At 41.5% G+C, this 24,113-nt stretch overlaps 1 protein-coding gene across 2 annotated transcripts in view; it reads right to left on the bottom strand.

Annotated features, from left to right (window-relative positions):
* Window positions 1-24,113, bottom strand: part of BRAF (B-Raf proto-oncogene, serine/threonine kinase) — a 131,670-nt gene that overhangs the window by 10,020 nt on the left and 97,537 nt on the right. The window contains exons 10-18 of one of the 2 annotated variants that reach the window (XM_030544009.1): window positions 22,047-22,183; window positions 21,193-21,310; window positions 20,762-20,846; window positions 20,170-20,346; window positions 18,357-18,403; window positions 17,500-17,618; window positions 15,391-15,522; window positions 11,988-12,122; window positions 6,613-6,766 (exon numbers count right to left, since the gene is read on the bottom strand). In XM_030544009.1, the coding sequence (XP_030399869.1) occupies window positions 6,613-6,766; window positions 11,988-12,122; window positions 15,391-15,522; window positions 17,500-17,618; window positions 18,357-18,403; window positions 20,170-20,346; window positions 20,762-20,846; window positions 21,193-21,310; window positions 22,047-22,183 (1,104 nt within the window). Of the gene's footprint in view, window positions 1-6,612; window positions 6,767-9,114; window positions 9,156-11,987; window positions 12,123-15,390; window positions 15,523-17,499; window positions 17,619-18,356; window positions 18,404-20,169; window positions 20,347-20,761; window positions 20,847-21,192; window positions 21,311-22,046; window positions 22,184-24,113 lie in introns of those variants that run through there. The other variant, XM_030544010.1, reaches the window with a different exon arrangement.

The raw sequence follows: 24,113 nt of genomic DNA, 5'->3' as shown, positions 1-24,113 counted from the left end.
TTGGTATCCTTCCACTTTCTGAAAAACAGCCCAAATAGTCTAAAGAAAAATAAGCACAAGTATTGTCTTACATGTATACCCTGAATACGGGGGAAAAAAATCAGAAATATATTCACAAGTAGCTTTTAAAAAGAATTACGTTAGTTCAATTCAAAATGACACTCAGTTCCTCAAAATGTGTAGAACAGCCTGCTTTACAAAGGAAGGAACCAAGGAGAGTGAACAAAAGTCTCCACGTGAGGAGAACGTATGCAGAGAGTACTCTTAGGAATAACTCATACAGAAGTGCATGCACTGAGGTACTCCCTAAGGACACAGGAGCACATAAGGGAGTCAGAGTTGGGGAAACTAATCGAAGGTCTTGACTAGAAGGTAAGTGTCATGGGAAGTGAGTGAGGGAGTGCTTCCAAGATCTCTAAATAAGGGGGACTGGGATAAAGAAGTGGGCATTTTGTAATCTACAGAACCATGTATATCTTGTTTATTGGTGAGGTTATTTTTAAATAGTAACAATGCATAAAGCAGTTCACAACGTTTAGCTTTTTCCCGACTATCCTTTTGCAAGCTCAAACATAATTCCTTCAGTAGCACTTTTGTCATCCTTCATTTGGCAAAAATCCAGTATGACTTCTATTTTTCTTATATCTTTTTGGGAATCAGCATTAAAGAGAACACTAGAATAGTGATAAGCTTGGAGGATGAAATTTATCCAGGAGCAGAGAGGCCAGCCCAAGTTCAGTGCACTGCTTAAGTCACATTTAAGCTTTATTTTGAAGGCTTAACTGGGATCTGAGCAGTGCATAAGCCTTGCACTAGCCCTCTGCACAAGGATGAATTTCATCCTGAGAGCAGCAGTAGGGACATTATACCAAAGCAATGTTCATTTTCCTCACTTTAAATCTTCTACCATTACAGTTGTTGATTTAAGGTATGGGGTGGAGGGAGCACAGGAAGAGAACTGTCTGGAGAACTTCTCACCATTTTAAAATTAGTCAAATTTGGGGTTTGAACAGGTTTAGTGTCCCTGTAATATGTGAAAGTCACACACATGCAACCTGCAAGTAAAAGTATGCCCTCTGACAGCTCCAGTACCCCATCGCATGTAACTGAAAGATAATCTTGTTAAATGAAGTGTTTTATCCACTTGCTCAGTTTACCATGTTAATACTCGTTTAACCTACCAACAGATGAAACCTTTGCTCTAAAACACTCAATATATTTAATGTTATCCTCTCCTCTCTCTGGCATATACACCACATCTTTTAGTAAAACTCATGGCCTCGTGTTTTTATACTTTTTTTGAAAGGGACAAAAGGTTACAATATTGCCTCTTAACAGTTTGGTTAACAGGCCGAACTGTCTAAACATGTTCTATTTAATTTGCTTTTCAGTCTACTTTCCAAAATGGCTGATTAAAGATTAATTTATAAACAAGAGATTGCTCTCTCTTTACTCATCTTGTGCCCGTTTCAGCTAATAGTTCAGTTTTTAATTGTTGCTACGGGACTTCAGAAGATGAAAGATGAACTACTAATATGAATGGGCAGGAGAACAGAGCTAGGAGGTCAAACTATTTCATCTAGTGACTGATATGATGCATAGAAGATGCAGACAGGTCAGTATTGTCAGTCATTTTTCAGTCTGTCTACATCTACATCTTAGTAAAGTGACATTTATAACAAGATGATTTTAGTCTATCCTTATTAACTTTCAGGTGCTAGCCTGATCTCAGATAATAAATCTTAACTGAATGGTTGACAAATTTAGTGCAGATAACATGCTGGCCCTGTAGTGGTAGATAATCAAGGTAATGGTCTTCTAAAATCTGATAAGACTACATATATTAAAAAAAGTCTCCTTGCCAACAAAAGCTCTTGGTCTGCAAGTGCATTGACGAAACGCAGCCATGCTGCAAGAGTCATGTGTCCAGCCATATGGCCACAGAACTCTGTTGAGCAGTAGTTGGCAGTTAAGAGCAAATTCCCTTATCCTAACATTTCATATGCTGATGATATACAAACCTTGCATCAGCCGATCTATAACCCCAGCCCTACTCAACCTCTATCTGTAGAATGACTGACTTGACAAGCACAGACCTCTGGTTCTTGAAACCCATCACCACGTGCTGTCATATGAAGTAACCTGAGATGTTCACTAGCCAGCTGTTCTGCTGGGACAAGAGAATTTGACTCTGAGGAAGACTGAATGGATGATCTTCAGATAGTGCCATAAACTCTGAGAACAAGTCTGCTGTGCCCAGCCCAGTGTGAATAAGCTCAGTCTGGTTCGGTCATGCTGAACCTTATGCAATGCTCTGGATGCGAGAGGAAATAAATAAGGGAAGTTTTCCCTCAGCACATAAGAAAAATATCTGGTTTTTGGATTCCTGCCTCCTCTCAATCAGAACATCTGACACTTGTTTTAACTGTCAGCAAACAACTCAATTTCCAAATGCCATAGATTATTTGAATGGCCACTTATGATGGTCCCCATTTGTCTCAAGTAGTTGGCTAAGGCATTTTCATACTTGTTAGGTGCAGAGCAGATGGACCCACTTTGTTTCAAATTTCCAAAAACTGCTCTAATAAGAGGCGACCAAGTTCTCCCATGGATGTCCACATAATAAATCACATTCATATGGTCTGTACTAGCTGCTCCTCATCTCTAGGAGAAAGGATTTGCAATCCAACTTATGGGTCTTCAGCTCTAGTGAATTTATGTGGACTCAGGACTCTTGAGGTTTCCAAAGACTATTCACAGCTCCAAGATCCCTGATGTGCTCCTTAACCCAGATTTGATGCAACACTGTCTGAGAAGTAAGCTAAGAGAAGGGCATCCCCTGGCCTTTGAGATGCACACTGGCAGTATCCACAGCAGTAGTAAGTATCTGATCCACCGAGATGAAAAAATTTCTACACCAGCTGCAGCTACCTCTCCCTGGGTCACATTTGTATACTTGCAAAGGGGGCCAACACAGGTGTAGGTCTCCATCAGGCCTCATGCATACAGATAAAATCTCACAGGACCATCTAGCATGGACACGGCTAGGCTCACTGTTTGGGATAGGTAAGCTAGAACTCTTGTAGAATTTAGGTTGGGCCTCTATGAAGATTAGAGCCTGCCCAGGGACCAAGTCTGATTTCACTTTGTTTAGTCTCAGACCAAGAGATCTGAAGAAGGAGCAAGTCTCACCGGGAATAAACGATTTCACAGTAAGCCTGGGATCTAATGAACCAGTTACCCAGATACAGATACACCTGTAAATCTTGTCAACGCAGATGAGCTGTAGTCACTACTAGTTACTTGGTGAATACCCTGCAGGCTGCTACCTTGTACAGGTTGTTTCCCCCACTAAACCTAAGGTAGTCACTGTACTTTTGCCTTAAAGATACAGAAGTAGGCATCTTGAAAGGATAAGGAGCCATAATCAATCCTGGGGATTGAGAATAGGGACTGGGTTCACCCCAAAGAAACCATGCAAAATTAGACTTTCTGGAGCTTCCTCTCCCCACCCCCACACTTTTCCATAGGTCCAGAATAGGTGATGGGAATTACAGAAGGCCTTGATATTACTTGGAGGAGAGAAGGAAGCAGTTGAGACGGTCTCATCAGAGGATGAGGTAGACAGTGATATTTCTGAGGACTTAAATTCACATCAGGAAAATTAGTCAACTCAGGTGGAGATGGCAGAGGGATCCCTGCAAAATCCTTTATCTTCTCAGGAGATTTTTTGGGAGAATAGGAAACCATGGTCTCTTCTTACCACTCCTCACTGAAGAGACCTCTGACATAGGTGGTGAAAGACGATAGGGTAAAAATCCCCAAAAAGTGTGTTCAGGAGGGAAGTCTGGGTAAGATTTAAACTTTGGAGCTTCCCAACCTGATACCTGAGGCTCCAAGGATGTTCCTGTGCCCATACTGGGCTCCCCTTGAGATGGAGCTGCAGCAGAATGGCAAGTAACACTTTTTTTTAATTTGATTCCAAGAAGACCACTGAACTCAGCTTCGATATAGCAGGAAACATGGGCCCCATATATCTGAGTATGACATTGGTTTTTTCCAGAACTGTGGTTCCCACGGCATCAAAGGCTCATCTGCACAGCACTGAGCGGAAGACTGCTCCAAAGAATATCTTTACCAGACCTGACTGACTGCAAGAGGGAGTAACCTGGGGCTGGGCAGTGATGATGACTCTGTGTTCTCTGAGAGCCCCACCACTGGAGCCTTCAAAGGTTTTTGGCTCCTGGTACTTAGATGACATGGAAGGGTGCCCGAAGTGGATGACTGATCCAGCTGGCTCAGATCGAAACAAGTTCTACTTTTCTCCCAGATCCAGGGAAGCCAAGACAAATCTGACTGTGGGATCCTTGTCAGAGCACCTGTTTTCTTACCGAGATGCCTCTTGGGTCTGCTGGAGTCACAGCAGCTTACTCTGCACCCTTAGCTGAGGGAAACCATTTTGACAGTTCCCTGCAGGATGATTTTACAAGAGGACGAACCCAGGAGAGATGAGCCCTTTCTGCCTGGAATTCTGCACTGTATCTTGTTTTGACAGCAAGGGAGGTATAGCAGCCATACTACTTGCACCTGGGGAGACATCGTAACCTTCAGCTGAGTGCCCTTTCCCAAAGCATAAGAGGCACTTTTCTTGACTCTTTGAAGTAGGGAATTTCATGGGAAAGAGAAAAAAAAAACCTTTTAAACTCTGGTTTTAAGGTAGGTCTACCATGGTGAACTAAAAATACCCAAACATTGACAAAACAATGGTCAAAAATGTTAAAAAAATAAAAGCTTTTAATCCTATACCTAACTCTAATAAAACCACAGTTTACAATTGGAGTTCCGTATCTTACGAAATGGGGGGGGGGGGGGGGGGGGAGGAAGAGGTTTGTTCTGTTACTAATCCAGCAGGTGGATAGAAAGGAACTAAGGTGACTATTAGAGAGGCTAGGCGATTATTGTCAGCCTATGGAATGTAGGAATTGCTCACGCCTCTCCAAGTTCTCAGCTACCAACTACTGTATTACAAGGATCTGTGACCACATGGCTATCCGCTCTACTCCTACAGCAGGATCAGGCATGCAGGAAAGCTTTTTTCTGTTCCCCCACATTTAACAGTAAGATATCCCTGCAAACTTCTCTACAAATTATAAACCAGAAGTCATTAGGAAATATTTTCCTTTCCTTGAAGGCCCAATCAGAACAGCAAAATCTTGTTTCTAGCGGAGAGAAACTGTTCACAGTAAATAGCTTAATATTTAAAAGAACTGTAAAATATGCAAGAACACAGTTCAAATAGGATAGGAATATGACAACACAGACATTGAAAATGTTACTGTTTTAATGTCTGCCACCAGAGGTCAGTGTAACATGAAAGAGATAAGACTACTCTGTCATTTACCTGTTCCAGATGAATAATGCAAAAAGAGAGAAAAATAGGGTGTGAGCTGACATTATGATCTTACCAGGGTTTCTAGTTTGCCTTGCGAGGTACTTGCAGTCAACCCAGTAGCTTCTATACAAGAGTAAAAAGTTCTCCCCACAGAAAAGAGACTACTTCGGCAACATTACTAACTAAAATAAGGTAGTGAAATAATAGCAAACCATTTTTTAAAGCTGAAATTCACGGTACAATATTGATTTCCCACTGAAAACAACTTTTCAAGTTTACTGCTTTGTTTCTACAAAATAGGTTTTTCCTATTATGGGTGTTAACATATTATTGCATAGCAGAAACACGTTTGGTTATGTTCTCCAGAGTCGTCAAGTTTCTTAAAGTAAGGCTCCTTCTAATTTGCGGGATACGGGATGATTATTCATGATACATGTGCTGTTCAGAAGCAACACCAGACATCTGAAGTTTGTTCTACGTTGCAATGATATGAGAGATTTGTAAAAGGTTTTAAAGTAGAACTGGTCAGACCATTTAGACAAAAAACAGATTCCTTCTCTGGTAAAAGGCATTTTCCAACCAGCACTCTTTTAAACCATACATTTAAAAATAAAAGTCACACACTGCCAAAGCCTTCTTTTGCAGTCTGTGTTGTGTTTGCTCATCTTTGCTGACTACACCAAGTTTTGGCTGTGCTCAGCTTTGAAGCTAAGCTCTTCTTGCCATCTTCACATATCACCAGCAGTACCACTAATTTGAGAAGCTAAAACCAGTTGCTCATGGATACAGACAATTCATTTGAAAAAAATATATAGTTTGATTATTTAAACATTAAGACACCGCCCACAGAGCAACTAATCCAACCAGCAAAGTAAGGAAAGAAGGCACAGAAAGCAAAGGAAATGCAAGGTATGACCCAGTAACCCAAACAGCTTTTTTGTTTTGTCTGAAGTGACTTTTCCCTTTTCTCTTAGATGACCTTTTAATCCTTTTGTGCTGGCAATTCCCAGGGCATCCATTGCCAGCAACAGTCTTCATGCCAGGAACATACAATGCCCACACTCCTAACATGTGAGTGTTTACTCCCTCAGTGCACCTCTAAAAAGAACAGCAGGTAGGAATTCAGAACATACGCACACTTGTGCATGCACACATGGGAACAGACCAGCACTCACACAGGCACATGCTTTCAACGTCTTTTCAGTGTACTGGAAACCCACCGTATCCCCCTGCCTGGATGGGTGTTTTTGGAGAAGCACAAGTATACAGACTAAAATCCTCCGTCTGGAAGCCAGCCCGGTTTAATGAGGGCTCAGATGCACTGCGGTGAATTTTTGGCAATGACCGAGCCAGAAGCTCAATGGAGGCAAGAATCTAAAACAAGCAGAAAACAAGAGAAGATCAAACCTGGTGCTGTAAAGTGGCAACAGGACCCCAAAGCCAAAGGCAGAACACTGAAGAGTTACAAACAATGAGTGACTCAAGGTCAATTAAGCCACCACTTTTTAAACAGTTTAACATTTTGCACTCAGGTTTTTGTTATACTTCCTGAGGAGGCTGAAAAAAACATCTCTGGAGAAATTGCATCACTTTTTATCTTAAGGAATATACTGCCTCTTCTTCAGTGAGTCTGATGAAGGTGACAATATATATATTTTTTTTACCACCTTGTTTATGCACCAGTATCAGTGATGTCACCAGGAATGAACATAGCTTTGGAACATAGTTTGATTCAAACCATTACTGTAAAGCCTGCAGAGGGAACTCACCTTTTTATATATTTTAAGTGTTGAACCCATGTACTTAAAAAAAAAAAATACAGCCAAAAATGTTTTGAATCCAAAGTTATTTTCCCTGATAGAGGGATTGGCAGGTCAAGTTTTGGAACAAAACTACTTGACAATTCTCCTTTATAGTGTTTTGGGAGTATAAAAATTTCAGAGACTATATAGTAAGTACTAAAACTGAGAAGTTAATGTAGCATCCACTTGCTGTGTGAATGTGCCTTCTTTGTACTAAAAATGCACTTTGCTAACTACACACGCCAACTATGTGCTAAACTTTACAATCTTACTTAGTCCGATCTTCAGCTGGAACTCATGTTCCCAGTTCAAAAGGAGAACCTTGAAACAGTCAATAGGTACATACTATAGCTGCGTTTCTTAGATCAGGGTTTCTTATCCTGTGAGTTGTTACTCAAAACTGGGTTGCCACAATGCATCAAAGGGTCATGTGGGAGGCCAGAAGGAAAGGAGGATGTTACAGAGGCCACCCCACACTCACCCTGCAGCAGCGGCTCCTGTGGCTCTGGTCCTGTAGGGTGGCTAGGGTTGGCTCCCTGTTCTGGGCTTTGTGACCTGGAGCACAGAGTCACAGTGATGATTAAGTTTAGCCCAGCCACCCTTCCATCCTAATGACAGGGAAAGAGCCAGGCCAAATTTGAGTGAGTGGTTCTGTGTCCCTATGCATCACATCACAGTGCCACTCTCATAAATTCGGCCTGGCCAGATCCCTATCAGGGCTGTAACCCTGGAGATCATAATACCCAGAGCTGGGAGCCACGCCCAACCAGCTTGTGAGACAGGAGTCATCATTATGGTATACACAATGCATTTATTTAGTACTTATGATGTTAATGTGTATATTATATTACTCCTGGGGGATTCTGCGCCAAAAAATTAAAAATTCCGCACATAATATTTTAAAATTCTGCATATTTTATTTGTCAAAATAACACAATATAATCCCACCAGTTACAATTATATTTGGTCATTTATTTCAAAACACCTGTCAGCAAGTACGTCTGTAACAATACAGACAACAAAAAAGATTCAGGAAATGTTTTTTGACAAACAGATTCCTTACTAGGCATATTAATACAGAACTCTGTGGAAAAATTCATTTAAACTACAATGCAGAACTGTATTTCCCACTGTCATAGTATTCTATCCCCAATCTGAACCTTAGAGTCCAAAAAATTGGGGTACCAGCATGAATTCCTCTAAGCTTAATTACCTGATTAGATCTGATACGCTGCCACCACCCAAAAATATATAGTGTTTCAGGGCACTCTGGTCCCCCAAAAAACCTTCCCTGGGGACCCCAAGACCCAAATTCCTTGAGTCTTACAACACAGGGGAATAAACCATTTCCCTCCCCTTCTCCTTTCTTCCTCCCAGATCTTTCCCGCCCTGCGTAAACTAGGAGATCACCGTGATTCAAACTCCTTGAATCACAACACAGAGAAATCAGGGTAGTTCCCGCCCTTCTCTCCCCCTCCCTTCTCCTTCCCTGTTAAGTACAGACTCAATTCCCTTGAGTCTCACCAAGGACAAAAAATCAAACAGGTCTTAAAAAGCAAAACTTTTAATAAAAAGAAAGAAAAAAAAGTAAAAGTTATCTCTGCAATTTAGATGGTAAAAGTTACAGGGTCTTTCGGCTTATAGACACTAGAAAGAAGCCTCCTCCCAGCAAAAATACAATTTAAAATACTTCCAGCAAACTACACATTTGCAAATACAGAAAACAATCAAAAGACTATAACCACCTGTTCTACTTAATACTCACTATTCTGAATATACAAGAGACTGTAGCAGGGAGATTGGCAAGAAACCTGGCTGCACGTCTAGTCCCTTCCAGGACCCAGAGAGAACAAAGCAAAAACCCAAAAACACAAACAAAGGCTTCCCTCCACTGAGATTTGAAAGTATCTTGTTTCCTGATTGGTCCTCTGGTCAGGTGTCCGGTTCACTGTTTGTTAACCCTTTACAGGTAAGAGAGACATTAACCCTTAACTATCTGTTTATGACACCCACACCCCTCAGAAGCAGTGCAAAGGGTAACGGAGGAGTCAGGGGTAACGGAGGAGCTGGGGGAGAGGGAAGTAATTGCTAGGAAGAGGTCTGGGTATGAACTTGAAGGGTTGTTGGGTGTGGGTGGGAAAAGTATGGAACAGATTTTTTGTGGAGGTGAGGGGGGATTGTTAGGGAGCATTCCCATGCAGACCCTCGCTCAGGGGTTGGCAACCTTTCAAAGAAGAAGAGCCATTTTTTTGTTTTTGTCTTTGACCAAAATATTTTGAAAGCTGCGTCACACGCAAGGTTACTTGTAGAGTTAAAATTGATCAACTAATAATAATTGAACATATTAAAGTTATTACTACCTCACTAATACTTTTAACGCAACTAGAATCTAGGTGCTTCAGCGAGGACTGTACCAGACTGCCCGCAGCCTGTGTATGTAGCAGTGGTGTTAAACCATGCTGGGTCCATGGTGTTGCATCTTCAGTGATATATTTAGCCAGGGTAGCTAGATTAAAGCTAGCAGAGCTGCAATCACGCTTCTGATTGCAGTGTTGGCACACCCCCTGCATTTATACAACATCCCAGCACAAATGGGGTCTTGATCTCAGTTGGGGCCTACTGATGTTACTGACATACAGCTAAGTTTGCATTCAGATTTGGGTTTGTTAAAATGCATTTGCTACAGGGCCTGCAGTGATGTGACTGTCCCTCAAGTGAGGCTCTGAATAAGGCCAGTATCCTGGCAGGGGGGTCACAGTAATGCAATGTGCGCTCCCTGGGGATTGAGTGGTCTCCTCAGCTCCATAACAGCCAGTTCATGTTTCTGGGCCTCCCTAGCTCTCTTGTGGGCAGCTTCTTCCCTTGCATTTTCTCCAAAATGTTTCTCCAAAACACTAATTTCTGATTGTTTTAGTTCTAGCCATCTCATGGTTCATTTTCTTTCTCTTTTGCTTCCAGTTTGGTCAGCTTTAGTTTAATATTGGCATCACTAGTACTCATTTTCCTGCTTTCCTGTGCTGGGCCATACCCCTCTGCAGTTCACTGAAACTGAGATGCACTCAGCTCAGTGGATGCTTAGTTAACAGAGACTTTCACTGTGCCCAGTGTTCTGCCTTTCTGGATAATTTGCAACCAGTGCAGTTTTAGCTTCTTCTGACCTTCAATCTTATTTATTTTGCCTTCTTTTCTGTCCCTACTTCCCTTTCCCGAAATAAGCAAACACAAAATAACAAACCAGTAACCACTTTGTCTGTTCTCCAGCCACTACACCTAAACTCACTTAAAATCACTACCAGTACTTCAAAGCAATCAGCTGTGCACAGACCCTGCTCAGGAGTGCCAGGAGCATTGCATACCTGAGATGACACAATAACTACACCTGTGCTGTGGTGGATTACGTGCTTATGAGAACCTCACCCTGGCTTTGTATCAGACTCCGAATCCCCCGCATGCAAACCTCCCGCTTCTTCTGCTGGGTGCCAGTCTTCCTTGATAACAAAGCAGTGGGAGGGAGTTTGGGTGCAGGAGGGGGTTCTGACCTGGGGCAGGGGGTTGGGGTGCAGGAGGGGTGTGGGGTGCAGGCTCTGGCTGGGTGGTACTTACCACTGGCTGCTCCCAGCTGGCAGCGCAGCAGGGCTCAGCAGGCTGCCTGCCTCCCCTGCCCCACAACACTCCCAGAAGCAGCTGGCTGCTGGCATGTTTCTGCGCACCCCTGGTGGAGGGGAGGCGGCTCCTCATGCTGCCCCTGCCCCCAGCACCGTACTCACAGCTGCCATTGGCCAGGAACCAGCCAATGGGAGTTGCAGGAGTGGTGCTTGCGGGCGCGGGCAATGCACAGAAACCAGCTGCCTCCTCCCCACAAGGGGTGCGCAGAGACGTGCCAGCAGCCAGCCACTTCCAGGAGCGGCGTGGGGCCAGGGCAGACAGCCAGCCTGCCTGCTGAACCCTGCTGCGCTGCCAGCCAGGAGTTGCCTGTGGTAAGCGCCTGCCAGCCAGAGCCTGCACCTCGCATCCCCTCAAAAAACGGCTGCCCATAAGAGGGCAGCCAAAGAGCCTCATGTGGCTCTTTAGCCACAAGTTGCCGATCCCGCCCTAGCCTCTCCCATACAGTCAGGCACATCTGCTCCTGTCCCATGTGTCTCTGTGCCCTCACTCAGATATCCCCCTTCCCCCTGTAGCTCTGCACCCCTTCTCCTTCTGCCCATGTGTCCTTGCACCTGTTCAGCCAGCCTCCTCCCCACATCTCCATGTGTCCCTGCACCTTCACTCCCATTCAGACCCTTCCCCAGTCTGTCCTCCCCCACTAGCTCTTATGAGCACCTGTCTGTGACCTCTCCCACACCCTCCCAGCAACCCCACACTGTCTGTCATCCCATATCTCCTGTCTCCTGACCTGGCCTGACAGGCGCTGTGAAGAAGGCATCGCAGGCTCTCTCTCTTCCCTACTAAAGCTAGAGCTTGCCAGGAGCAGCTGCTGTGTTCTAGCGCCACAGAGCCCTCTGGTGAGCAGAAGGCAGAACTGCAGCAACTTTTCAGCAGAAACTATTTTCTGCACACAAAAAAATATGCGCAGCACATGAAATATGCACATGCGCAATGGCGCAGAATTCCTCTCAGAGTAATATATTGTGGGTAAGAAATATTTCATAAGCCAGATGTTTTTAGCACTAATGCTTTTTACTGGGTCACGGCAGGCCATCCAAGTTTACAAATGGGTCCTGAGCCCAATAATGGATGAGAACCACCAGACTACTTTACCTGCCACCTCAATCCAAAATGGGGACATTTTTTACCTGTGGAAAGAGGGGTCGCTCATCTCTTTTCTTCTTCAAGCACTCTGCCATTAGCCTCTTCATGGCTTTTGGACAGTTACTTCGCACTTTACTGAGATCTGGAGACAGGTATCCTCGTCCCACCATAAAAATGATCTTTTTAAAGAAAAAGGGAAAGGGAAAATTCATCAAACAAAACCATGTAACAAATCCGAAAGAATTACACATATTTAACTGTCCATATTCCAGCAGTAGTTCTCTGCACATATGTAGAAGTATCTGGCACAGTACATTCTGAGACTAATGACTTTGCTGATATACTTCATAAATCATTTCAGTAGAAAAGGAGTTATGCTCTTTTTTCCATTCCCCTTTTAAAAAGGAACTAAGAGGGAACCATAAATGCTAGCAGACAATACTATTTGCAGGAATGTATATAAGGAACAAGTCTTGAACACCGAAAGAGGTTATAATAAAAAGACTAAATGGCTCTGTTGCAGGACTAAAGGATAAATATTCTGTGCCATTTAATGATTTTGCACTATTTTATCCAGAAGTCAGTGGCAAATTCACACCTTAGGACAATTCAAGAAACATATGGCCCCGTACTTTTCCATCATACATTCTCCTGATTCTCTTCTGACTACATTTTCTTAACATACTGGGAAAGGAGAGATTGCCACACTTCTACTGAGCCAGAGTGCTATAGGTCTGCTTTGTTTGGAAATAGATCTTGCATTTTCAATACCAATTTATTGAACAGGGAAGGCCTGCATTTCAGAAAGGACTAAAACTGAAGCACACAACTCCAACTTAATAAATATTTAGTGGGAAGGCAAAGTATATTCTGGTGCATCTGCTTTTATCAAGCAGACATTATGATGTCAAACCAAGGTCAAATATAATGGAGCCTGAACATTCCATTGATATTCACAAACCTCTTCAAACTGTTCAAAGATCTAGTCATGCTGTAATAGACAATCGCTACCTTTGCTGAATAACTAGCCAGATGGATCCAGGAGGCGTGTTGTGACTTCACATTTAAAGAAATATAATTATTTTATGTCTTGTATGGGAGGCAAAGCAATTACATGTCAAGTTACATATGGAGGCTGCTTAAATTAACATATTCTACTGCTCCTTCTTTAAACTTTGGTCCCAAAGAGCTTCTGCCCTCCCTTTAGGAGATAGCCTGAAGCTCCCACACATCTTTAGAAACTGGCAAGCACCAACTAAGTATCCTATGTAAAAACTTGTCTAGTCTCCCCCTTGCTTCTGCAGACATTTTGCCATCCAGGAGACAACATTCTTTAGACTACAATAAATATTTAACACTGAAATTATTGATAATTTGTTTTTGTTTGCTGATTTCAATATTACGGGTTTAAATAACATTAAGGACTTTATTTTTTTTAAAATATTTACAAGTAGGGGACCATCACAAGAACAGTAGTCCTAATCTAAGGCCTGCATAATCTATAAACAGGCATGCCAGAGTTCAATTACATCACAGAGCCAATAAGCAGCAGTGACATAGATTTTGCCCATTGTCAAACTTGGACTTAACTTTTCATGTCATAGCTAAACTGTTTGTTTTCTTCGTGGCCTAGAACTGTCAAAGCATACAGCGCCCTGTTTACATCCTTTTCAGTCAATGGACCGAGGAAGATAAACCCAAGGCATTTCACTGCATTTTACACATCAGCTGCACCTGTGGTTTAAAATTTGTTTCAGAAAACAACAGTCAGCATCCATGTCTTCTATCACCAGGCAGACAAAACTGATTCATGAGCTGTCGAAAAATTAAAATGAAACAGGGCCAAGTACAACTTGTAAGTGGTAACAGCCTGCTGGCTGAGAATGTCGGCATTTTCCCCTCCTTTAAAAGATGTAGAATGCAGAAACAAGAAAGCAAATGAGTCACTCAAGATCTGATGAACTGTGAAGCATTCTGACATATATGGAAGCCGCCTGTCACAGGGTGCCTCTGTCACTATCTGGTGAACCTCACTGCCTGGCCAGTTCAGTTGATTTCTCAGGGCTTGGCTACACTCACACTTTACAGCGCTGCAACTGGGGTGTGAAAAAACACCCCCCTGAGCGCTGCAAGGCTCCCAGCGCTGCACGCTACACCCGTAAGGGATGTGGTTTACATGCAACGCTGGGAGAGCTCTCTCCCAGCGCTGCCGCTCTGACTACACTCACACTTCAAAGCGCTCCCGCAGCAGCGCTTTGAAATTCCAAATGTAGCCATACCCTCAGTCACAAACACACACCAGGCTGTTTATCTTTCACCAAAGTGTGTATTCATTCCCCTCTTACATAACAGCAGCATGCAACACAGGCTTATAGCAAGGGTAGGCTTCTCTGCAGCCCTCACTCCCCGGCCCAGGCTCACCCTCTAAGCCCCTCTCAGGCTGCCCCTTGCTGACTGTTTCCTCCACTTATATTCTCCCCAATTACCTTGTTAACCCAGTGATTGCCACCCAGATGCTCGCAGTCCCCCATCAGAAAGTGTGTAATTGCCCTCAGCTGGGCCTTCAGCCTTCTCTAGGCTGCATCAATGTCAGTGATCAGGGTGCTGCTGATAGCACCCTGTCACACAGCCATATAAAATTAAGTTCTATGGATGAACATTGCTATGGCTGCATTTCTCAGTATTGACATTACAAGAACAGGGATGGAGACACAAACAATGTAACAAATGGCATCACCCAGACCTTAGACAGTTTTCACTAAAGGCTATCTCACACACACACACTTTCCACATTAAACTGAAAAATTATGAAGCAAGTAAGGTCTCTGAACATTGTCACATGGAGGCATATTATGTTCCCTCAACACTGCGTGACTTACTGATTAGTTGGTCACAATTAAGTAATCTTCTTCCAGGATATGCACACTTTGGAAAGGCATGTGTTTCACTAAGCAGTCCTTGGGAGCTGCTTGAAATCCTGAATTTCAATTAACTAATGTATGCGCTTTTCAATGTATGAGCTGAATATAGGACACAATTACTTACAGTTCTTTTTCTGAACTCTTTCTTAAGCCTATGTTAATTTGAAGTAATTAGGAAGGAGGAAGGTGGATAAATGTGAATATACAGAAGATCACCCGCTTTCTGCAGATCATTAAAACTAAATTAGATTACCATAAATAACAAGTTCTCTCTTTAAGCAGATTCCTGCCACACAGTTTTCAGAATCTGAAAACCCACACTTGCAGTAAGAAAAACAGAAAAGAATTAAAAGAGGTGTGAGAATGGTGCTACCTGGCCAAAGTGGGTCTACACTGAAAAGGAACAGCTGAAAAACATTAGCTCGTTCATTTCACCAGCCTAAATTATTCTACATTGCAGTTAACACCTACAACAGACTAGTGAGAAAGTGCAATCAAAGCCTCCCCAAACCCATGCTCTCTTTACCTGGTCCCTGTTGTTGATGTTCGAGTATGGTAACTGCCCAGTCATCAGCTCATAAAGAACAATCCCAAATGCATATACATCTGATTGAAAGCTATAAGGGTTTTTATCTTGCATCCTGATTACTTCTGGTGCCTGTAAAAGGAAAGAGAATTATTCTGCATTTTACCACCTCAGGCTGCCATCTCACACACCAAATATGAAACTTTTGCTTTAAAAAAAGAACAAACAAGCAGTGAAACAACACCAAGTGAGGTGCCATGCAAATGCAGTCTTTCAGTTTTAGGCTCCAATTGCTCAATAGGAAAACATATAGGCTTCCATGCTCTCTCTCTGTCCTCAGTACTGATTACCCAATTTCTCTCAGGCCTTGGCTACACTGGCACTTTACAGCGCTGCAACTTTCGCGCTCAGGGGTGTGAACCCCCCCCCCGAGCGCTGCAAGATACAGCGCTGTAAAGCCTCAGTGTAATCAGTGCCGCAGCGCTGGGAGCGCAGCTCCCAGTGCTGCAAGCTACACCCATAGAGGATGTGGTTTACGTGCAGCACTGGGAGAGCTCTCTTCCAGCGCTGGCGCTCCGACCACACTCACACTTCAAAGCGCTGCCGTGGCAGCGCTTTGAAATTTCAAGTGTAGCCATACTCTCAGTTAGTTGCTGTCTCAGAGGTATTTGTTAAAATCTTGTAACTTTGGAAACATGTACTTGGATTTGGTCAGGTCCACTGCTGGAAACAGATACTTCAGAACAGGGCCGGCTCCAGTGTTTTTGTTGCCCCACGCGGCAGGGGGAAAAAAGCAAAAAACCACCACAACAAAAAACCTGTGATCGGTACTTCTAACTCCACCGCTTCATTCTTCGGCGGCAATTCGGCGTCAGACCCTTCCCTCCAAGAGGGACTGAGGGATCCGCTGCCAAATTGCCACTCAAGAGCCGGACATGCCACCCCTTTCCGTTGGCCACCCTAAGCACCTGCTTGCTGTGCTGGTGCCTGGAGCCAGCTCTGCTCCAGAACCAGGGCAGTCCCTCACAGGGTGTGGGACTCAGGACAAATCAGCCTGTATGGGCCCCCCCTTAATATTTTGTATACAGGTGAAATCTGGTGTGGGGAACAGACACCAGTGCTTGGGGGGTGAGGGAAGATGAAGAGTCACATGGTGGCACCAGTGCTAGGGGCTAAGGGGCCCCCTGTGCTAGGGGCTCCCAGAAAAGAGAGGGGTCTGGGGCAGAAGAGCAATGGATGAGGTCCAGCCTGGAGCTGGCATGTTCTGGAAGTGCTAGGATACACTTAAGGCCAGTGCAGCAGCAGGTGAGTAAGAAATACAATGCGTGTTTCCCGCCAGTGAGTGCGACCCGACCCCTGCTGCTGGCACCAGGCCAGCCTGGTCCCCTGAACCTGTAACCCCACCCCCTGGGCTGGCCTGGCCCCCCAGGCACCCCTAACCCTCCCTCCTGCATGACACGCACACTGAAGCGTGGGGCCTGGAGCTGTTGCTCTGATTCTCCATATCCAAGGGATGGCTCTGTCCAGAACTGCTGGGGCTACAGCATTAATATGGTGGATCTGAACATGAATTTCTAAATCCATTGGCTACCAAACTGGGTGAGTTCATTACTGTACTATGACAAGCCAACTGACACTTTAGAGACTGAGAAGCAATTCTGAAACTGGAATTACAACAGTGCTAAAACAACCCTGACCATCATCAAAGTTTTAAGGTGTGGGTGAAGGCTGAAGCTGGGCTAAACAAAAGTCCTTCAATAAGTTTCTTCCGAACAGGTAATTAATCTGGATAATCTTTATGACAGTTTCTTCACAAAAGCCACACTTGAATATATCAAACTTAAAAGCAAATTATTTTTAAACAACATGAGAACATTTCAGATTTTGCTGATTTTTTAAAAATGTATTTAAAGAAGAGTTACAAATATTAATTTAATTGATCTTTACCATGTCAGCTTAAGTCAGATTGTATACGTCTGCATGCTTGAGGGGTGGTGTTTAGAGACCTTTGGTCAAAATGGAAACCTTTTGAAAGAATAGGAGCTGACGTTTCAAAGGCCATCTACAGTCAAATAATTTGAAAGGACTACATCATTCCCCTTTACTTACCATCCATAGAATGGACCCAGACAATTGTTCAAACTGATGGGACCCACTCCATCGTGATTTCACTGTGGCTAGACCAAAATCACCTATTTTTACAGTAAGATCTTCATGAAGAAATATATCTATGGAGGAGATGTAAAGGAAAAGCACTGACCCTACTGATTCCTATCAAGCACGAACACATTAAATGACCCTCTGCCTGCAGTGTTAGGTGTACCAGTTTGTAGCATCCATACAGAGTATAATTTTCAAGTGATCAGTTCTCGCATAGGTCTAGATTCCAAATAGCCAGCACCTGTGAAGTCCTATCATCTAAAGCAGCTCCCATTGGCCAGGAATGGCCACTGGGAGCTGCGAGTGGCCGCACCTGCGGATGCTCAGGTAAACAAAGCATCTCGCAGCCAGCCAAGGGCTTACCCTGAACAAGCTGTGAACCAAGTTTGGGAACCCCTGCTTTAAAGATAACTATAATGGTTAGACTAGTACTAAGCAGACTATGGACCAGATGATCATATTACAATGTCAAATCCTTAAAGGGCTGCTGGAAACAGCAGATATAGCGGAAGTCTGTGAGTGAGTTGTCAGGGTCCTGCCATGTTCATAAGACGAATGGTCATCTGAAGTGAATGCTGATACTTCAACAAAACTTGCTTTCCTTTTGTGAACGTATTATAAGGTGCAATGAGTATTTCTTTTCTGTTCTTGGTACTATTACCCCATTCCCACCCAAATGTCAATTCTTCTCTAACATTTCTGAGAAGAATCATTTATGAGCTGCTTTTCACTTTGGGAAGTTCATTTCTGGCACATGAAAGAGGCTTCATGTCATGTTCCAAGGTCACATCTTTAGGAAAGGATACTATTACTCTTGAGGTCTCTGTGGATGATTGACTTGGCATGCAAGTAACTGAAAAGAAACAAAGAATGTTTTGGGATGGGTGGGCTAAAGGATGTTTCATTCATCAGCAGTTCAATGTACACTCTCTACTCTAGTGAAGCAACAAACAGTTTACATATTAAAAATGCACAGAGTCAAAGTAGTAAATCTTCAGTTCCCTTGATAGTCCTATCAAACCAGGAGCAGTTTTACAGAAAGAATTAGATTTCTAGTGTCACATCTGGCATTGCTGAAGAATAACCATCAGCTGTGTTGCAGAAACCTTGTTTTTCATTTGTTTTTAACTCAACATTCGAAGCCAGCATCGAGGAATTTCAACCAAAGCTTTTGAATTGACCTTCTGTGTTGAACAGCTCCACCTTCCAGCCTTCTTTATGGTGATCCCTAGACACCAAGTCTTGACTGAAAATACCACTGTATTCAGCATAGCATCTTATCTACTGGAACTATTATTAACTTTAGTCACTGTGATAATTTTTCAGTCAGAGAGTCTCTTGAACTTACTAGTATTTTAAAATGTTGAAATACAGAATATGGGTCCAGTAAACCTTTTTTTTTTTTACATAAATTGTCTTATTGACTTCAGTGTGACTACCCATGTGTTAGGATTACTCACACAGTCCTTGCAGGATCACCTGAGCTCTTTAAGGTTGATATGAATAGCTGTATTATTCAAATACTAAATTCTAGTATTTAAATTAGAAACTCAAATATCTGTATCAGAACTGGAGGTTGAAACTGATCCTGATTGCTGATGAGGTAATCTGCCTTCTCTGGTATATTGCAGAGTTCTGTTTCTTTGCGCATTCAGAGTGATTGTTTTATTTTTATTTTATTTTTTATTGTAAGGTACTAGATGCCTGTGGATGGGGATCCTAAAATGTGTAAAACTGTATAAATTACTAGAATGCAAGTAGAGATTGCAAAATGCCAAAATGCAGATCCCATATTTACAACTGTTGTACATAATTCAACACAAGTTTTTCACTGAATGCATGAAATATTATTGTATTCTAAACTAAAAACAGCAGCACACATGAATTTTCAAAGTAATCAACAGATTATAGCCCTAAAGTTATTGTTTTACTGCTATTTTAGCATTTGTAGGTAAAATCTCAGTGTTAATAAGCCTCAGGTTAAAGATCATGACGACTACTGATTTGGTCCTTTGCTTTAAACCTGAAACTATATCCCCGAGCTCATAATTAAACCTTGGCATCCCATCTTTTTGATAAATATTCTTCCTTCAGTCTTGAAACTCTATGTTTTATATATATTTGATCATCCACTGTAATAGAAGTGTTGGCAATACCTAAAGGATTTGCAGGATTTGGTTTTTAATCAAATACTCTGGCTACAGATTTTCAGATTTCTGCAAATTTACTGTTTCACTCTTCTTAACACGAGAACTACAGGGGCTTTGATGAACAGACTGACTAAACTAAAGTTAGACATACTAAAGTTTATCTAATTACCTTTAATTTTTGTTAAGTACCTTTATTTCCTGGTGAAATATTATTTCTTGGAACAATATTCCTTGCTGAGTAACATATCTCCATGCTTCTAACAGTAGTACACTAGAAGGCCTATTTTACTCTTTTCTTCAGCAGCAATAACTCAGTACTGTTATAAAATGATGTGATACATCAGGATAGGACTCTGGCCGTGGCACATAGATATTGACTTAATTTTGCACTTCAAGTTCAGAGCAAAAGAGAAAGAAGAATTCAATATTATCTCAAAGTTCATTTGCAAACAAGTGATGCAATACTTACTCCATGCCTTGTGCAGTCTGTCGTGCAATATCAATGAGTTTGATCATCTCAAATTTGGTCTCAATGATATGCAAGTGGTGATACAAACTGGAGCCCTCGCACCACTGTGTAACAATAGCCAACTGTGGCTTTGTTGAATAACCCATGAAAAGTAGGATATTCACATGTCGTGTTTTCCTGAAGAAGAAAATTTTCACTGGATATCAATGAAAGCACTAACGGAAATTTCACAGTCCAGATGATGTGACTGCCTTTAGATGTACTAATATACAAATGCAGGTTTCATCAAGGAAATATCACAGCCTGGGTTTGTGCAGTATTCTAAACTTTTTTCACTATATGGAAGGATTTAAACACTTCTGATGACAGGTCAAGAATTGCTCACTGTTCACATTTATCTTTAGAAAGAAAAAACTAGGAATAGGTTCAAAATATTTCTGAAAAATGCTAGTTATTTCTGCTTCTGAATATTATGATAAAGGGAATAAGCACAGTGTTCTGAATGGAATACACAAGAGTTATAACTCCTGAAGCTATGTAAATGCATATTGATTACCTAATGTCATCAAAAAGATTATTTACACATTCTTACCTGAGCACTCCTACTTCATTCTTGAAGGCCTGTAATTGCTGAGGGGTGGGTGCTGTAACATTCAACATTTTCACTGCCACATCACCTTAAAAATAGCCATTTAATAAACAAAATGAACATGTATATAGTATACACAGATCACTCAATGAGGAAATGCAACATAGATCATAACACACGTACACATACTTTTGGAAATCTTTATTCAATAAGAGATGGACATCTCAGGCTCATGAGTAATTAGGATTAATCTTTAGTGTGATAATTACTTTACTCACTAAAATTAACAAGATATCTGTTTCTTAACTTGTTGAAGTTCCAATATCACACATTTGATCTACTGCTTTGTTTAACTGAAAAATTAAATAAAAAGACACCCAGACAATTTCCCCTATGAAGCTCTATAACAGTACTTTGCCACAATGATTACATACCATGCCACTTTCCCTTGTAGACTGTTCCAAATGATCCAGATCCTATCCTTTGTCCGACTGTAATCTGCCCATCTGGTATCTCCCAATCATCACTTGAGTCCCGTCGACCAAGGGTTTTCTTTGAAAAGAAATGCAACTGTAGTAATCTTCATTAAAACAGGTTTCTTCCCAGCTAAAGGCTACTTGGGTATCTTTCTAAACCTGAAGCCTTAATAGGTCATTTATCATCAGGCAAAATTTATTTTCATTTGATTTCCAGAGTAAGTACTTAGTAACATTTTATTTATAATTTAATCTTTACTCTTAAGTGTTTGTGATCTTTTTCAAGATGAGCACATACTGTACCTCTATACTCTGGCACAGAGGTGCACTAAATACTTTCCTATCATGGAGGCATTCATCACTGAATCAGATTTTTGGTAGTTGTCACTAGTAAAACTGAGATATTATTAATAAACCAAAAAACCCATGACTAGGTTGGAATTTGAAAGACAAATAATGGTTAAATTGTGAATTTTAAAAACCCAGTAACTTTCAGGGGGTTAGGCTAAATCTAGAATCAGGAAGCTAAAATTTGTGAGATGTACGACAATTTAAAAAGTTTTTCTCTCAGGGAGATCAGCACCACACTATGAAGTATATAGAATCTTTTGGAAAACCTGTATATACTCAGTGATTTACAACTGATTCATACATCAGTCCAAGTAGCCTAATGTTGTTCTGTTATCTTATTTATTGGCTTAACATATATGATAGCAAATATCAGTTTCTCCAGAATAATTCTAGATGGCTTTGATGAAGGAATAAGGATGTCTAATACAAAAGCAGTAATACATAGTTGATCTGCCCCTTACCATTCTATTCCTGTCTTCTGAGGATGAGGATGACTTCCTCTCTCGTTGTGGTCCAGGGGACTTCTGTAAAGCTTTCACACTGGTAAGGGACCCGGGCAAGGAGGCAGGTGGGGTGGCAGACAAACCCGTGGTTGAACCTAAATTGGAGATTAGATAAATTGAAGATTTATGTAATTTTTTTTATAAAGCCAGTGTATATATTAATTTATTGTAAAAAAATATTAAGTGCAGGAATTGTGTTTAAGATGCAGTATCTCCAAACACAAATGTAAATGTTAAGAGTACAGGAACGTGAACTTAGGAATACTGTATTAATATCTGATTAGTACTGAAGTCTTACTCAGAAAGAAGGAAAGACCAAAATTTAATCTACAGCAAACATCCCTGTATGCCAAAGAGTCTTCAATGTCTTGTTACTGATTTATTAAAAGGACAGTCTCTTTGAACAACAAAAACACCACTACATATTATTTTTGATATATCCAGTTTTTTTTTAAACACAAAAATAAAAATGTAGTACTTTAGTTAACAGAGCCAGCTTCCCAGACTTGCTATTGCCAACTTTTTAGGGCCCTGACAATTGCAGAGATGCAACAAAATTGGGATTAAAATGGATTGACTATAGAAACTAGGGATGTTTTCCAGTTGAGTCCTCAAGTGCCATCTCATTTGGCTGTTTCAAAGCTAGCTGCTAGCAGAGAGCACTTATTTCAAAGTAGCATACTAGAGTGCACTGGGGATTCAAAAGAACAAGTACTTTAGTTAGCTGCTTGAGTTTTATTCCATTAAATACAAAAAGAGCAGTCCATCTGCCTAGCATAGTGTATGTAAACAAAGCTACACAGAAAAATGTCACTAACAACAGGATTGCATTTCAGAGCTTCAATGCCTGTTTATATAGACCACTTCAAACTGCTTTCTAAAATATCCTATAATTATTGGTAGCGAGGTTAAACTGACACTCCCAACATGAGGGACATAAAACAGTGCCACTTTTTAGTTAAGTTTGTGCTGCTCTGCTAAACATTACATGTCACCATGCAAGACCTCCAATATTTCACAGATGTTTTCTATTACAGTGGTGCTTGAGGAATTGGTAGAAGCCACTTTTTTTTTCCTCTAATTCATGCAGCAGCTCCATTCTTGTTAGAAAGGAGACTTCTGCTGAAGCAGTATTAAAATCCCAATTAATAACAGCTGCACTAGCTCAATGGTTCCTACTTTTCAAGGCATACCAGTCTGCCAGACAAAGACCACGGCTGCTACTGCCCTTTCAATTAGGTTTGATCTCACTGCTCCAAAACCCAGCATTGAAAAGGGAGCAGACAAAAAGGATACACAGGCCATCATGAAAAGTCATCATAAAGGTTGGGAAGGAGTAGCTAGAATATTATCATAAAGGTGTGAAGCACTAGTACTGATAAATGTGCCAGGTGTCTTACCTAAGCAGACTTGTGGAAACCACTGATTTTGCAAGGGTGGGGTTTTATTTTTAAATCGAATACTTTAGTATTTCCTCCTTTTTATACTAATATTGTAATAGCTAAGCTTTGTGTGTTAATTTTACCATGTTTCTGAATTACAAATATTTCAACTTAACTGTCTGACATTTAAAGGAAAGATGCAATTTTCCTACAACCTTATTAGATTATAGATTTTAGCTGTAATGTCAAAGTTCAACAAGAATAGTTTCCTCCTTAGAGATAAGTTCTTGTACTCAACTTTAAACACAAGATACAGAAATAGCAACACAATACTCAGCCTTCCATGAGAATATGGTTACAGCACAAAGTTAGAACTGCTTTAGTTAATCTATTTGTGAGTAACTTAGAAGGCTAGTTTTTCCAGTAATTACAGTTTGACTACTTCAGTTTCTGTTGGACTGAAACTTGTACACCAAGCCATTAGCCTGTAATCTGAAGATATATTTTAATTAATATTTAATGAATTCTGATTTGTTTAGTCATGTCTGTTAGATGAAAACTGAACAGCAAATGCCTCTCTTCAAAAAGATCATTGGAACAATTTTCTAAGAGTTTAGTCCATAAAGTGAATTGCTCTTAGTAT

The sequence above is a fragment of the Gopherus evgoodei genome, chromosome 1 (genome assembly GCF_007399415.2).
Source record: "Gopherus evgoodei ecotype Sinaloan lineage chromosome 1, rGopEvg1_v1.p, whole genome shotgun sequence".
NCBI lineage: Eukaryota > Metazoa > Chordata > Testudines > Testudinidae > Gopherus > Gopherus evgoodei.
The sequence above is the reverse complement of the archived record's forward strand: the minus strand, read 5'-3'. Positions and strand labels throughout refer to the sequence as shown.